This window comes from Lucilia sericata, unplaced genomic scaffold, assembly GCF_015586225.1.
Source record: "Lucilia sericata isolate MDLA Ls3-8-SP2 unplaced genomic scaffold, ASM1558622v1 Contig000063F_arrow, whole genome shotgun sequence".
Taxonomy (NCBI): domain Eukaryota; kingdom Metazoa; phylum Arthropoda; class Insecta; order Diptera; family Calliphoridae; genus Lucilia; species Lucilia sericata.
Window position 1 is genome coordinate 301,584 of NW_023994098.1, and position 15,059 is coordinate 316,642.

Below are 15,059 nucleotides of genomic sequence, written 5' to 3' on the forward strand. Positions count from 1 at the left end.
TCCGCTTATTTCTTAAATGAACGATGATAAGCTTTAAACTGTATTTGTATCTTTTCTAGTTTAGAAGAAATGAGGTTACCGAATTTTTCCTTTTTACCCCCTAAACATTCGAATTTCCAAAATTCAGGAGACCAAACTCCTGTCCAAATTTCAGCTCTTTAGCTTCAACCGTTTAGGCTGTGCAATGAATCAGTCAGTGAATCAGTTAGTCAGTCAGTAACGTTAGAATTTTATATTTATAGATATTTTTTAAAAGAAATAAATTTGTTTTATTTTGCTATTCACCAATAGATGGCGAATATTTTTTAAAATGTGTAAAAATAGTGAAATAAACAAAGTTCCTGTAACTAAAATACTGCACACATGATATTTCAGTGCAAATACCAATTTTTGCAACAAATTGTTACAAATTTTATGGAAAATTTATAATATTAATATTAAATTTTGAAATAACTTCATCTGTTGGCCGCTGCAGACTTTATGATTTGAAATTTGCACCTAGCATAAGAACTAAAATTTGGAAGGGATCTTCCAAGTACTTGAAAATGGCAAATTTGAACAGATTCTATTCAGCGGCAATGAAAATTTTGAAGTTTTTCATTTTACTTTAATGTATGTGCAAACAAAGCTCTAAAAGAATTCATTCTCTAATTCTTTTTTTAAAATTGAGTTATATTTTAAAGAATTAACAATTCTTCAAACGCATTCCCTTTGATTTAATTCCTAGAATTAATTCTTAAAGCTTTCGATGCAGTTGAATTAATTCTTTAATGAATTAATTCCTAAAGAATGTTAAATTCCTTCTGAATGAATTAATTTTGTTTGCATTCAATCTGTTACAAATTGAATTAAAATAAATTTCAACAATTCCTATTGATTTTTAAATTCCCTCTGAATGATATAAATTTTGTTTGAATTCAATCTATTACAAATTGAATTTAAAAATTTTTCATCCATTCAATTTGAAATAGATTGAATGAAAGTTTTGTTTTATAATTCAAAAGCATTCTGTATATTAAAAATTGAATTAAATTTTTTTTCTTTCATTTCTTTCATTGTAATAGAAGGAATTAAACAAATATGAATGATCATTCAATTGAATTCATTCCTATAAAGAATGAATTCTCTTAGGAATTAATTCAATGGAATATAAAGCCATTCAGCTTTAGAATTTAAATTCAAAGAATGATTTTAAAGAATGGTACATTCAAAAATTCAAAGCCGAATTAAAAATATAAGGGAATTAATTCCAAATAGAATTCATTCTTTCCAAGCTTTGTGTGCAAATGAAGAATTCACCTCAAAAATGGTTCAAGGGATCTCTAAATGTATAAATCCGTCAAAATTTCAGAATTAAGAAAAAAATGTATATGAGTAGTGCTACGCAAACTTCACTCACAGCGCCCATTTTTAGGACAAAGAATGCGGAAGGGGTGCTTGATTAAAATATTGTTACGCGGTGAAATATGAATTTTCGGAAATCACAGGGCAAGGCTGTGGATTAATAAAATGTTGGATTTAAGCTGATAATGCAAAGATTGCGTTGGTGTGCGATGTAACATCGGATGCTTGTATCTGATGGATGAGAGGGATTCTGAGTTGTTTCTGTGGAGATGACGGAATGACTAAGGAGTTGGTTGAGACGTTGGCGGAGTTGTTGCGTAAATTCGTCGATTGGAACACAATCAAATTGTTCGTACTGCGAATTCGTTTCAAAAATTGTTTGTTCGAAATTGGAAAAAGTAAGAAAAAGGAACAAAAATTATATTTTTGTGAATATCCACGATTTTCAGAGTTTTAAAATTTATTCGAACATTATTTCGATATTAGAAAATGTAAGAAATTGGCCTCGAAAAGAACTAAAATTATATTTTTGTGAATATCCCCAATTTTGAGATTATTTTAACAGCTTAAAAATTTTTTCGATTACTTCGAATTTTCGAACTTAATTTTAAATATTCCAACATAGCATTGTAGTGTCAACAAGTGTACTCCAGACTGCCAAATTTCAGACAATTCGGGCCACGAGAACTGGTTTTAAAATTTTTGCAACTTAAGTTCGAATTTTCGAAAATTTTATTTTTAGTTTTTATGACCCAGAGATTAGTTTAAGAGCATAAAAAATTTTTCGAACATAACTTCGAATTTTCGAATATAATTTCGTATATTCGAACATAATATTGTATTGTCATTAGCTGTACTCACAACCGCCAAATTCGGGCTACCGGAATTGGTTTTAAAACAATGTCCAAAATTAATTCGTCGTTCGTCTGTGTAAGAAATAGAAATAAACCAGGGACCGTAACCGTTATGATTTTTATAATAAAACTCAAAAAATAATAATTATTTTGGATTTTTATTTTTTTTTTTTGGTGGAAATAATAATTATTTTCTGATTTTTATTTTTTTGGGCAGAAATAAAAATCAAAAAATTATTTTTTTTTTTGGCAGTAATAATAATTATTTTTTGATTTTTATATTTTTGGCAGAAATAAAAATCATTAAGGTAATATCATTCTTGTTTATTCATTTGTTTGTTAATTCGCTTGATATTTTTCTTTGCTTACTTGTTTATTTGATCTTAGATAGTTTCTTTGTTTGTTCGTTAGTTTGTTTATTTGTTCGTTCGTCAGTGTCTTTGTTTGTTTGTTTAATTGTTTGTTCGTTAGTCTGTCTGTTTGTTTATTTGTTTGTTCATTATTTTATTTTAAGATAAAATAATATAAAATATAGATTTATTTAGTTATACATTTTATTATTTATAAAATTTTTTATTTGTTTGCTTGTATCAAGCTAAAATACAAATTACGTTGACTAATATAAAGAAGAAGAGCTATACTTATTTTTTTGTAATTATACATTTTCAATTAGCTAAATAAGACAATGTGTCCTAAAATAAACATGTATTTTATATTTTGTGAACCTATAACAAAAAAATAAACAAACAATTTTATAAATAATAAAATGTATAACTAAATAAATCTGTATTTTATATTATTTGATCTTAAAATAAAATAATGAACAAACAAATAAACAAACAGACAGACTAACGAACAAACAATTAAACAAACAAAGACACTGACGAACGAACAATAATTTTCATTTCTGCCAAAAATATAAAAATCAAAAAATAATTATTATTTCTGCCAAAAAAAAAAAAATAAAAATCATTTTTTGATTTTTATTTCTGCCCAAAAAAATAAAAATCAGAAAATAATTATTATTTTTTGCCAAAAAAATAAAAATCAAAAATTTAAAAAGCATAGTTTTTTATAAAAATATAGCTCAAAACAATAAAAATGGTATCTTTAAAGTTGCTCTACTATAATTTCTTATATTTGATTTTTTTCTTTAAAAATTCAAAGATAATAATTATTTACGATCCCTGAAATAAACCTATCGCATAGTTCGTTACGTACGACGAATTTCATCATACGCAATGACTGTGTACATTTTCATATACAAAAGTGTGTTCTATTTCTGACAACGAATATTCGTTCCGAAAAATTCGTCGTTCGTCCCAATTGTGCGTATACTATTAAGTAGGGTGGGCTGGACCGTTGAATATGTGGTGGGTATCATGGGGACCCTGTCCACAAGATGGGCATATATTGGGGACGGCACGGTCTATGCAGGACCAGTAGACTTTGAGCATGTTGCTCCATCCCGATCTCAGTTATGCCAGAGCAACTCTTGTTTTCCGCGGCAGGTTCTTCTCTTTTTCTGCTATGGGCGGTGGGCGACCCTCAAGTACGACATTCATGCGGTAACCTGATGGTGTCTCTATTAATGTCGTTCAAAGCTGCTATATACGAACTCCGATCCAAGGGATCCCGCATATGTCTTCGTATGCTCTCCTTGTATATACGAAGGTCCTTCCTGACATGCCTCGGGGAAGAATCCAACTGTTAAAGTTGGGATGACTCCTCCGTTGACATCCCAGGAGGAACTGTTTAGTCAGCATGATATTATGTTTCTTGACTGGAAGGATCTTCGTTTCCTAGAGTAGGTGGTGCTCCGAGGCTATTTGCATGCAGGCCATTACAGTCCGTAGGGCAGCATTTTGGCAGCTTTGAATATTTCTCCACTGGGTATCAATCAGCTATTCAGCTATTCGCAAACAAACTTTTAGAGTAAAAAAAAAACTGAAGGACAACAGCCTTCATTCTTATGATCTTAGCATTGGGCATAGGACGAAACCACTTGGTAAAAAATGTCGTAGGTGTAGTTGTGTAGAACTGGGTACGCCATTATGGTGTCTATTGAGATAAACTATGTCTGAATCTGCGGTATTCAAAGAAATGTGCGATTTATACGGAATATGAAAAACTAGAAAATCTCTTTGGCAAGGTCGAAAAATGCAATCCCACTCAGGAGGAATATTTACCAGAAGAACTGGGATGAACATATACCGAAATTTCTATTGGCATACAGATGGAACAGAACTCAAGTTGACTGGTGATTTAGAATTTGATATAAATCAATCATCAACAAATAAGGATGATGAAAAAATTTTCCAAGAACAAGATGGTATAAATTAACTGCATGAATTCATGCGGAAACGAATCAAAATGACTAGTGATAAAATGGAGGCCAGATACGATTGAGCAGTGAATTCTGGAGATTTATCGAATAGCCGACAACGTAAAATGATTTATCTCCCAAACTGCACACTCATTGTGATGGTCCAAATGTGGCAATTGAAAAATTAAACGATTTAGTCTACAGTATACAGAAATATAGGAGGTTCTAAATCTATAATGATTCGCTTTCCTATGCTTATTCGAATGACCCACACGAATGGTTGAATTACTTAATTCGGCTTCTGATAGCTAATTAACCCGTTCCCACGACACATTCATAATTCGTTTCGACAGTTACCATGTTGTTGTTTTCATTATTTTTATTTTACATGTGTGTGTATCATGGTATAAAGAAAACAAGGTAACTCCGTTCTCTCTCAATGAAAAGTTTTTTGACGTAAATAAGAATTATTGAAATTTATTTTTTGGAAACAAATAAAGAAAAACATTGCCACACATGTAGTAGGGGAAATCATATTTAGGAAATTAGAAATAAAAAAAGTGTATTTTTTCTACTAGATACATTTATATATACATATGTATGTTTGTATGTCCAGTAATACTGGAATTTTGTAAATACATATGCATGTATATAAATATATTTTAATAATTGTTTTATTGTGGGCTTATATGTTTACATAAACTAAAATTTTTACAGAAAGAATCAAGTTAATCAACCATACATTCGCTAGAATATTCAACTCAGGGGTATCATTTGCAATGATTTTTAAAGCCAAATCCAATGATCTATTAATCATAAATAACCGTCTCCTCATAACAAAAATCATTCAAATTATACTCATATTGTATATTTTGTTTAAGAAAAACTGTACAATTTTAAAAAATACTAAAAAGTGTATTTTTTGTTTCCACTCATCGGCCATCGATTGACTAAAAACATTTTGGGAACCATCATAAAACAAAAATATTTTTGAAGCTGCGTATAACTTTTAAATTAATCATTTAAAATTGTGTGCACTAACGATATCTTCATAAAAGCGGTCCAGCTCATAAACGGACCACACTAAACCCAAAATATTTTGGGTAATATCATATGACAATTTATATTTTGAGAAGAGTAACTCAAGCAGCATTGTTGTGAGTCGGTCTATAAACCATAAATTCTTTTGAATTGAAGTCGACATCTATAGGTATTTGATTGGCATGTGTCCTTAAGTTGTCCTAAAGTTAAACCAAATGTCCTATATGGAAACAGAATTTGATTAATTTCATAGAACAAGTTCTTGTTGAATTTTATCTTAATACCACGATTTATTGGCATTAAACCCCAAAATAACACACGTTGTTTACGTTGAATTTTGTCGCTATACTCGCATTTTTAAATCTGTTTTGTCTAAATACATTAATTTAACTTAAAGAGATAATCATCAGATTTTTACAAATCAGCATAGAACAAATGACACAGGAAGACATCTTCATTAGAACGTTACTGCCGCTCGAAGATTCATATAATTTTCTTACTTGGACATGTTTGACAGCGCAAGATATGTTCCTCCGAGAAATGTGAGAACTGTGAAGAATCTTACCGGACACATATTTAATACATTGGTACTAAAACAAAATACCAGCAGAACACAACACTCATAAGAAACTTCTGCAATTGGACACAAAGATGAAATTATGTTTCAGGGAGAATGGCCCGCACTACTTACTACTTACTTATTTTAATTTAGTTTGAAAAACATTTTCCATTTTATATTTTTAAATTGAAAAAAATAAAAAGTGAACAAAAAACTCGGATTTATAAAGTAAATACGGTAGCATAGAAAATAATAAATCGCTTAAACGTCAGAATTTTAATATGGCTACGAAAAGAGAGAACGGTTATACCAAAGTATAACAAGTAGTCCGACTCTCACGTACACGAAATTCCACCTCCACATTTACGGGTGCACAGTGGGGCAGAATGGAAATTTTTTGGAAATAAATCTGGCATTTCTAAACGGCTGATCCGATCGGGATAAAATTTGGCGTGAGCGTAGCCAAGGAGTATTCGAGTTTAAGTTTTGAAGATGAACCCTGCAGATGCCCCAGGGACGGCGCTGTGGCGGCTCAAAGTAGGGTACCTACGACATGTAAAATTTTTAAACTCGTGCCATTTTTTTGTTTTTCATCCAAATACAAAGATTTTTATATTTTGTAAAAGCGCTCGACGAGACCTTGAAAAAACATGCTTGGACATACTACTTATCTCTTATAATATCCGAGTTATAGGCATTTAAAAATTTAGTGATACAAAATTTACCATACCTTGGTCCGCCTTTTTTTGAATACCGGGCGTAATTTTGGACCAAATGGACTCAATTTTTTCTTGTTAGTTAGACAACAAAATTTCCAATAATATACAAAAAATTTCAGATCAATATCATTTACAGATCCAAAAATATACGTTTTTTAATTTAAAAATTCAAAAAATTTTAGATTTTTGCCTTTTTTTGCCAAAAAATGTGTCTTAACTCTTTTATTAATAAAATAAAATTTTATTTAAGAACATATAACGATTTTATAGTTTTCTAAAAGGTATCTTTACGCAGAACGCTTTGGCGTAAAAAACTTGTCCTATTTTTTGAAAATGTTGCCACTGCGTCCTTCCGAATATGACCTATTTTTTATCAAAACTTCAACTTTGGGCGACATGTTCTAAAATCCCAAAGCTAGGATCAGAAAACTGAAAGCAGTTTTGGAAACCTCAATATGTTTTCTATTTACTCCAAAAGTATTTTCCCAGCCCTGAAAGAAATGTGGACTCTATGGGCAAAAAAGTAAAAAATCCCATTTTTGGGATTTTCATTCCTATTTTTGAGAATTGCGGGATGCCCTTTGACCTTTTCAATTTTTTTTTTGCATTTTCTTATTTGAAATGACAAATTTAACAAGCGTTGAAAATTTCATTGAGTTTTGTTCATAAATAAAGATTTTGTCATATATTACATATTTGTTTAATTTCTAAAACTATGATTTATATCAAAATTTTAATAGGGTCGCAGATAGCTACAACAATTTAGTCCATATTTATCCCTTAATATCATTTTTTAGTTAGATATGGAAATTCTCGACCCTTTACAAAAAATTTCAAGCCAATATCTCAATTACATTCAAAAATATGTTCATTTAAACCTGTGTCCTTTAATTTCATCTTTTTCATATTTTAGTATTAAGTATGACAGAACATATATTTGGTGTTGAATAAAATATTTGGACAATTTTAAAAAATGATTTAGTTAATTATTTTATTAAAAACTATAACATTGTATATACAATAAAAAAATTATAATTTTATTATGAGCCACGCACAACAACACCTAAATCACCCCACACAAACCACCTTTCCCTTCCACCGAAACATAAAACACAATTTAATACAATATCATCAGTTAGTATAATAGCTATTTTTATTTGAACTGTTTATCTTAAACATAATACAATTAATTCTTACAACCTACTTATATAGTTAATTCCTAACACTACTTATTTTCAATAAAATAATCTGTCATATCGGTATACATATCCAGAAGGTAATATAAGTCCTTTAAATCTTCCTTGTTTTGAGATGATAGAGTTTCATAAAAAATCCATCTTTTTCGCGTAGTTGAAAGAACAGGATCAGAAAATAGAAATAAACTATTAAAAATATCTTCATTCTGTCATTGCCTGAAGCATTTTCTTGAGCTGAATAGTTGAACATGCTTAAAATCTCGATTCCTCGCTTCCTGGGCTTCTTCTGTTAACTCTCCAAGTGGAAGAATATTCGATTCAATTATTATTTGACCATGACACAATACTTTGTGTACTGTTGGTGTTAGTTCCCTCCATGTATACAGAGATACAAGTAATTTAGAAATTTCAGATGTATATTCCCCAAATCGATTTCCATTAATTTTATGTTTACTATTCAGTGCCTATCGCACTGAAGCAACTCCTTGTCGATTCCAGTTATTTTTGAAGTAATTTCAAAATCACGAAAAAACCTTCTCGCCGTATTACCGTCATTTGTACTACCGCAACTTGGAAGTGGTTTGTCGATGTTTAATCCCATCTGAACTTTAAATTCTTCTTGGATTCTGCTTTTTTCCGCAGCTCTCAGTTCTTTCAATTCTTTTGTTGTTTTCTTTGACTCCTTTATATATTCAAATCCAATGGGTCTACAAAAATTTTTTGAACCCGGAGTTGTATTGATCCATATATCTTCAAGTGAATTTCCGATGCTTGACGATGATGGATTAAGGGAATATGAACGAATTCGTAATGGCACTAATGAGCTTGTTTGTATTCTGGAAGTGCTGATAAACCGTCACATCCCCACTTACACATTAAGACAACATCACAGTTATGAATTTTCCTTAGTTGGTCTTCTGAAAAGTCTGACACAATTCTTGATGCTGTGTTTTCGAGCAAAGATGATATATCAATACAAGCTTCCACATCATTAACAGCAATAGGTGATGGTAGGATAGTTTGTTTTTTTTCCTGGATCGCCTTGTATGATGGTAATATATTGTGTCCTTTTTCATGCAGAGCTTTCCTTAATATTTGGTACTTATTTCGACTGAGACCCAGTTCCAACATAAGCGCTATTGCTTCCTCTTCAGTAAAATTTGATTGTGATGTTGGAGTTGGTATACTTTCCACAATTCGCTTAAGTCGTTTTGGTGATGCATTAGGAAGAATAGTTGCAATATGTACGGCATCCATAGGTTGGTTTTCCTTTTTCAGCATTTCGTTAAATGTATCAGCAATTTCCTCATTTGAGATTGAAAAAAGTTTTTGTGTGACCCTCTTTTTTTTGACCTTGAACATAAGTCTTCGTATGACTTGCAAGGCGCTCCTGTTGATGTGTTGTAAGTTGAGATTTCCGTAGTAGTTTCCATCCAACTTCAAAATTTTAATCGAAATTTCTTTTGATTTCCATCCACAGACTTACTTTTTACATCAAAAAGTTTTAAAAAGTTTTCAATTTTTGATATGCCTGTTTTGTCTACTTTTCTACTATATGTAGTTTTTATATAATTTGAAATGTATTCAATTCTTTCTGGCCCTTTTGAAGATACACTCCATAAAACGGAACACAACTCTTCGTACTTTAATGTAATCTTCATTGTAGATTTATCAAATATGGTACTTAAAATCTAAGAAGTTTACCAATTCTTGTCATTTCCGATACAGGTATTCCAAAGTAAAAAATTACGAATTGTCTACCTATTAACATTTAGGACTATATTACTATAACCTGTAATTCAGTCATTGATATTTCTTATTAGTGAATGAATCGGAATTAAACGAAACAGAACGAAATGATCTGTCGAAAAAATTTAGATAAAAAATAGTTATAAATTTTTGAAAATTTAAGCATAATAGGAACTTTCAATTATAAGGATAAGCAAACAAATAGAAAATAGGTAAATATAAGATTTAAATATGTTCTGTCATATTTAATACTAAAATATGAAAAAGATGAAATTAAAGGACACAGGTTTAAATGAACATATTTTTGGATGTAATTGAGATATTGGCTTAAAATTTTTTGTAAAGGGTCGAGAATTTCCATATCTAACTAAAAAATGGTATTAAGGGATAAATATGGACTAAATTGTTGTAGCTATCTGCGACCCTATTAAAATTTTGATATAAATCATAGTTTTAGAAATTAAACAAATATGTAATATATGACAAAATCTTTATTTATGAACAAAACTCAATGAAATTTTCAACGCTTGTTAAATTTGTCATTTCAAATAAGAAATGCAAAAAAAAATTGAAAAGGTCAAAGGGCATCCCGCAATTCTCAAAAATAGGAATGAAAATCCCAAAAATGGGATTTTTTACTTTTTTGCCCATAGGGTCCACATTTCTTTCAGGGCTGGGAAAATACTTTTGGAGTAAATAGAAAACATATTGAGGTTTCCAAAACTGCTTTCAGTTTTCTGATCCCAGCTTTGGGATTTTAGAACATGTCGCCCAAAGTTGAAGTTTTGATAAAAAATAGGTCATATTTGGAAGGACGCAGTGGCAACATTTTCAAAAAATAGGACAAGTTTTTTACGCCAAAGCGTTCTGCGTAAAGATACCTTTTAGAAAACTATAAAATCGTTATATGTTCTTAAATAAAATTTTATTTTATTAATAAAAGAGTTAAGACACATTTTTTGGCAAAAAAAGGCAAAAATCTAAAATTTTTTGAATTTTTAAATTAAAAAACGTATATTTTTGGATCTGTAAATGATATTGATCTGAAATTTTTTGTATATTATTGGAAATTTTGTTGTCTAACTAACAAGAAAAAATTGAGTCTATTTGGTCCAAAATTACGCCCGGTATTCAAAAAAAGGCGGACCAAGGTATGGTAAATTTTGTATCACTAAATTTTTAAATGCCTATAACTCGGATATTATAAGAGATAAGTAGTATGTCCAAGCATGTTTTTTCAAGATCTCGTCGAGCGCTTTCACAAAATATAAAAATCTTTGTATTTGGATGAAAAACAAAAAAATGGCACGAGTTTAAAAATTTTACATGTCGTAGGTACCCTACTTTGAGCCGCCACAGCGCCGTCCCTGGGGCATCTGCAGGGTTCATCTTCAAAACTTAAACTCGAATACTCCTTGGCTACGCTCACGCCAAATTTTATCCCGATCGGATCAGCCGTTTAGAAATGCCAGATTTATTTCCAAAAAATTTCCATTCTGCCCCACTGTGGGGTGCTGTGTGAATTCAACACCTTGGTGAGAAATATTATTGTGTCAAAATACTTAAAATCTCTACTTACATTTTCGAATTAATAGCGGGTTCTACGCTATATTTCACCTACTTTTACGAAATTTTTTCTTTAAAATTCCGTTTATTTTGAGCAAATTGAAAATTTTATTTTTTATTTATTATTGACATTTATTTTTTGTTGTGGTAGAATTTTAATTTAGAAGCAGAGTTACATTTTTTCTATTGAAAATTCAAACAAATAAAATTTTATGAATTTTTATAAAACTCTGTATGTCTGGAAAAATTTTAAATGCTCAAATACATGTACATTTTTGTTACTAATACCAAACTATAACACTAATACAAATTTAGAGTTAGGTACTTTTTCACTAACACATGCTTAGAGTTAGGTACTGCTGTCAAAGAGTCGGACTACTTGTTATACTTTGGGTTATACCTTTATTTTTTTCTACTATGGTGTGTATGATATAAAAATACGTTTGTTACATTATTTTAACAAATTAAGTAATACGTTTTCTAGTTTTATGTAATTTTATTTTTAGTTGTCTCCAACAAATGAAAATAAACAGAGACGACACTCATTCATTCCTAATTCTTAGCTAAATCAAACTGGATAACGTACAGCTTGTGTAATTCGCAGCTGAAATTTTGTATGGCAAATCATGTAATTCAGTTCTTAATTGGGGGAAAGTGTTACAATTTTATTTGAATTTGTAAATGACCGTTAATATAACATTTGGAATGGTAACACTATGCACAGGCTTATCGTTATACAATTATTTTGGTTTCTAACAACCTAAGGTTATTGAGGTTTATTTTAAAAAAATCATAACACGTATCCTTCATAACACGTAATATACATATACTTATTCCAAAAAATAATTAGACAACCCCAACAAAAATAACTGAGAATTTTTAAAATGTAAAATTGTTAACCTGTAAATTATGATGAAAAATAATAAAATGTAACAAAAAATTTATATTTCACTATTTTATTCTTGGATGTATACTTATTTGAATTAAAAAATATAAATTTACTTTCCACCTTTTTTGAAAATGATTTATCAATAGAAAGCAATTTTTAAAACTTATTGATTCTCTGTAAGTATTATAAAAAATGTGTATAATATTTGATGTTGTCCAGCTTAACAATTTAAGCCGGAGTTATTTATATTAACGTTTCCACCCAGCTGGTTGTGCGCCAATAATAAAATGTCCTTTTTTTCTTTTGGGAATCTTAATTCCCGTCCTGCTAGTCTAGCTGTATCTAACTCCCTCTCCGCTTGTGCTAATTCATGACCTAGAGCGCCAGGATTTTCTTGCTCTCGAGCAATCCAATCCAAAGCCATCTGTGCGCGCATATCGTCATCAAGACTTCTATTTGAATAATGCGCCACTACCTCTTGACGTGAGCACTGACGTTCTCGCATAGCTTTGAGTGAACCATTCCAGTGTAATAGTTGAAAAACTGTCATGAGCTCCTGAAACTCCAACATAGTACGACCTTTATTGGATTCTAGCATAAATCTATAAACATAAAAATTATACTAACATAAAAATTATCTATAACACCGTCCGACACTCGAAATTAGACACGAACCAGAAGATATAAATTTGACACAAGAGATTAAAAGAAGAAAAACTGCGTTCACAGTTTTTTATTTCGTGATCCTGTTTCCTTGCAAAAAATTGGTGTCAAATGACCAAGAAGAAGTTGTAAAATATTTTGTGTTATTTTTATTTTATTCTGTCAGGGTCAAAAGATGTCAAAAAAGCGCTTCAAATTTTTTTCTGTCAGTATAAAATAAAAATAATACAAAATATTTCCCAATTCTTCTTGTTCTTTCGACATCAAATTTGGCATTGTTTGATCAGTAGAAGTATTTTAAAATATTTTTTGAAAAATGTACTTCATTAAAAGTTTGAATTCCTTTAAAAATGACACAGGATCACGAAATGAAAAACTAAAAACGTAAACGTATATCATTCGGTTCTGTCTAACGATTTTTTCTCTCTTTGTCGGACGGTGTAATTATAAAATTAAACTAAAACCGTAATAAATACGATATTTGAACGGTATCAATTACCTAAAGGCTCCAATGCCAGTATCTGGTGCATCATTTTCTTTTAAATTTCCTTTAAATGAGGTCCAGGCATCCTGAACTGCCTTTTCAATAAATTCATCTGTTATTCTTCGAGAAGGGTGTTCATTGAATACAGAGTTCATTAAGGCAATTTTAGCAGAGCTTCTTCTAGCTTCTGCTTTTGTCGGACAATTCTATGTGTATATATATATAAGTATTTGTATTTAACAAGTTTTATAAAAGTTATTACCTGAAAACTTCCGAAGCAACTTCCTCCCGGTAAAGTTACATAGCAAACATAGGGTTGACTGTTTGATGGAACAGATTCATATATGACAAGTGCTCCATTCTTTAAATCAGCCCCTCGTGCAAGTTTTATTTGCCAAAACTCTTGTAAAGCTTCAACAACATTAACTAAAAAAAAATATTTCAATTAAGCTTTGCATTTTCAAATCTGGAAGATACGCAAAGTAGTTTTTGCTAAGATAAACGAATCAGGTTTTAGTGCAAAATTGTTTTTTAAAATATTGATTCTTTAAATTGATTTAGTATTCACCTCGATAGTCATTGTCATCATATAATCCTGGTACAGTTGGTAACGCCCAAAAAGGCTCATCAGGGTACACCATCATTATATTGTTGTTACATTTATTCCTATAGTCCGTAAGCTCAATCTTTCAATTTTGAATTATTATCTAAAAAATTGTTTAATTGAACAATTTTATTCTTTACATGATTTTTAAAACTATGTACATTAGGGTGGCCCCAAAATCAACTGGCTTATGTTCCCACCGAAAATGAAAATTTAGTTCATTCTAAGATACCATTTCTCAAAATTTTTGTCCTGACGTCAATATTTGGTGAGCTGGATCAAAGGATAAAAAGGTAATTTTTTAAGGTTTTTATGACTTTTATCATATTTCTTGCAAAAAACGAAGTTGCGAATTTTGACCGCCCCCCCTCTAGAATTGTTCTTTGTTTGTAAAACTATGTGATACAAAACATTAGGGTGATAGGATAACGTTAACAGGTGCAGCAACGGCTCTAAAGTTTTCAAGTGCATTAACAAGAAGAAAATACCGATTTTTCAGTTTTTACTCGAATATTAGTTTTGCCCTTATAAGATAACACAAACTTTTTCTCAGCTATGGTCATAAAGGTTTGATTTTTTCAACGGGCGTTTCAAATCTCCAATTTCAGTTTTTTTGAATCTTTATTAAACAAATTTCAAAATTTTTAGGAGATCTCATGGGGATTTATGGCCAACAGATGAGGCTATTAAATGGTAAAAAATTAGATTAATATTTCTTACAGTTTAGCTGTACCTGCGATTTGAACTCGGCGGATTTCGAGAAAATCGAATTTTTTGTAATATTTTAGAGAATACGTATTAATTCTTTACTGTTGCAAATTTTAAATAAAGTATTATCGTATAGCCTTATCTAGTTGCAAAAAAAAAACTGAAATTGGAGATTTGAAACGGCCGTTGAAAAAATCAAACTTTTTTGACCATAGCTGAGAACGAGTTAGCGTTATCTTATAAGGGCAAAAACTAATATTCGAGTAATTATAGATATATTGTAACAAAATGATTTTTTTTAGAATATATCCCAAAAAAAGTATTTTTTTTTGTCACATTTCGAATTTATGTGCTGTG

The 15,059-nt window shown here is 30.3% G+C and overlaps 1 protein-coding gene across 9 annotated transcripts in view; it reads right to left on the bottom strand.

Moving 5' to 3' along the window:
- Positions 1–12,294: 12,294 nt before the first annotated feature.
- Positions 12,295–15,059, bottom strand: part of LOC119616244 (protein limb expression 1 homolog) — a 69,318-nt gene continuing 66,553 nt past the window's right edge. For 7 of the 9 annotated variants that reach the window (XM_037972570.1, XM_037972573.1, XM_037972572.1 and 4 more), the window contains exons 2-5: positions 13,959–14,097; positions 13,653–13,816; positions 13,406–13,596; positions 12,295–12,845 (exon numbers count right to left, since the gene is read on the bottom strand). In XM_037972570.1, the coding sequence (XP_037828498.1) occupies positions 12,464–12,845; positions 13,406–13,596; positions 13,653–13,816; positions 13,959–14,034 (813 nt within the window). In that variant the 5' untranslated portion in view covers positions 14,035–14,097 and the 3' untranslated portion in view covers positions 12,295–12,463. Of the gene's footprint in view, positions 12,846–13,405; positions 13,597–13,652; positions 13,817–13,958; positions 14,129–14,155; positions 14,175–15,059 lie in introns of those variants that run through there. The other 2 variants (XM_037972578.1, XM_037972571.1) reach the window with 2 other exon arrangements.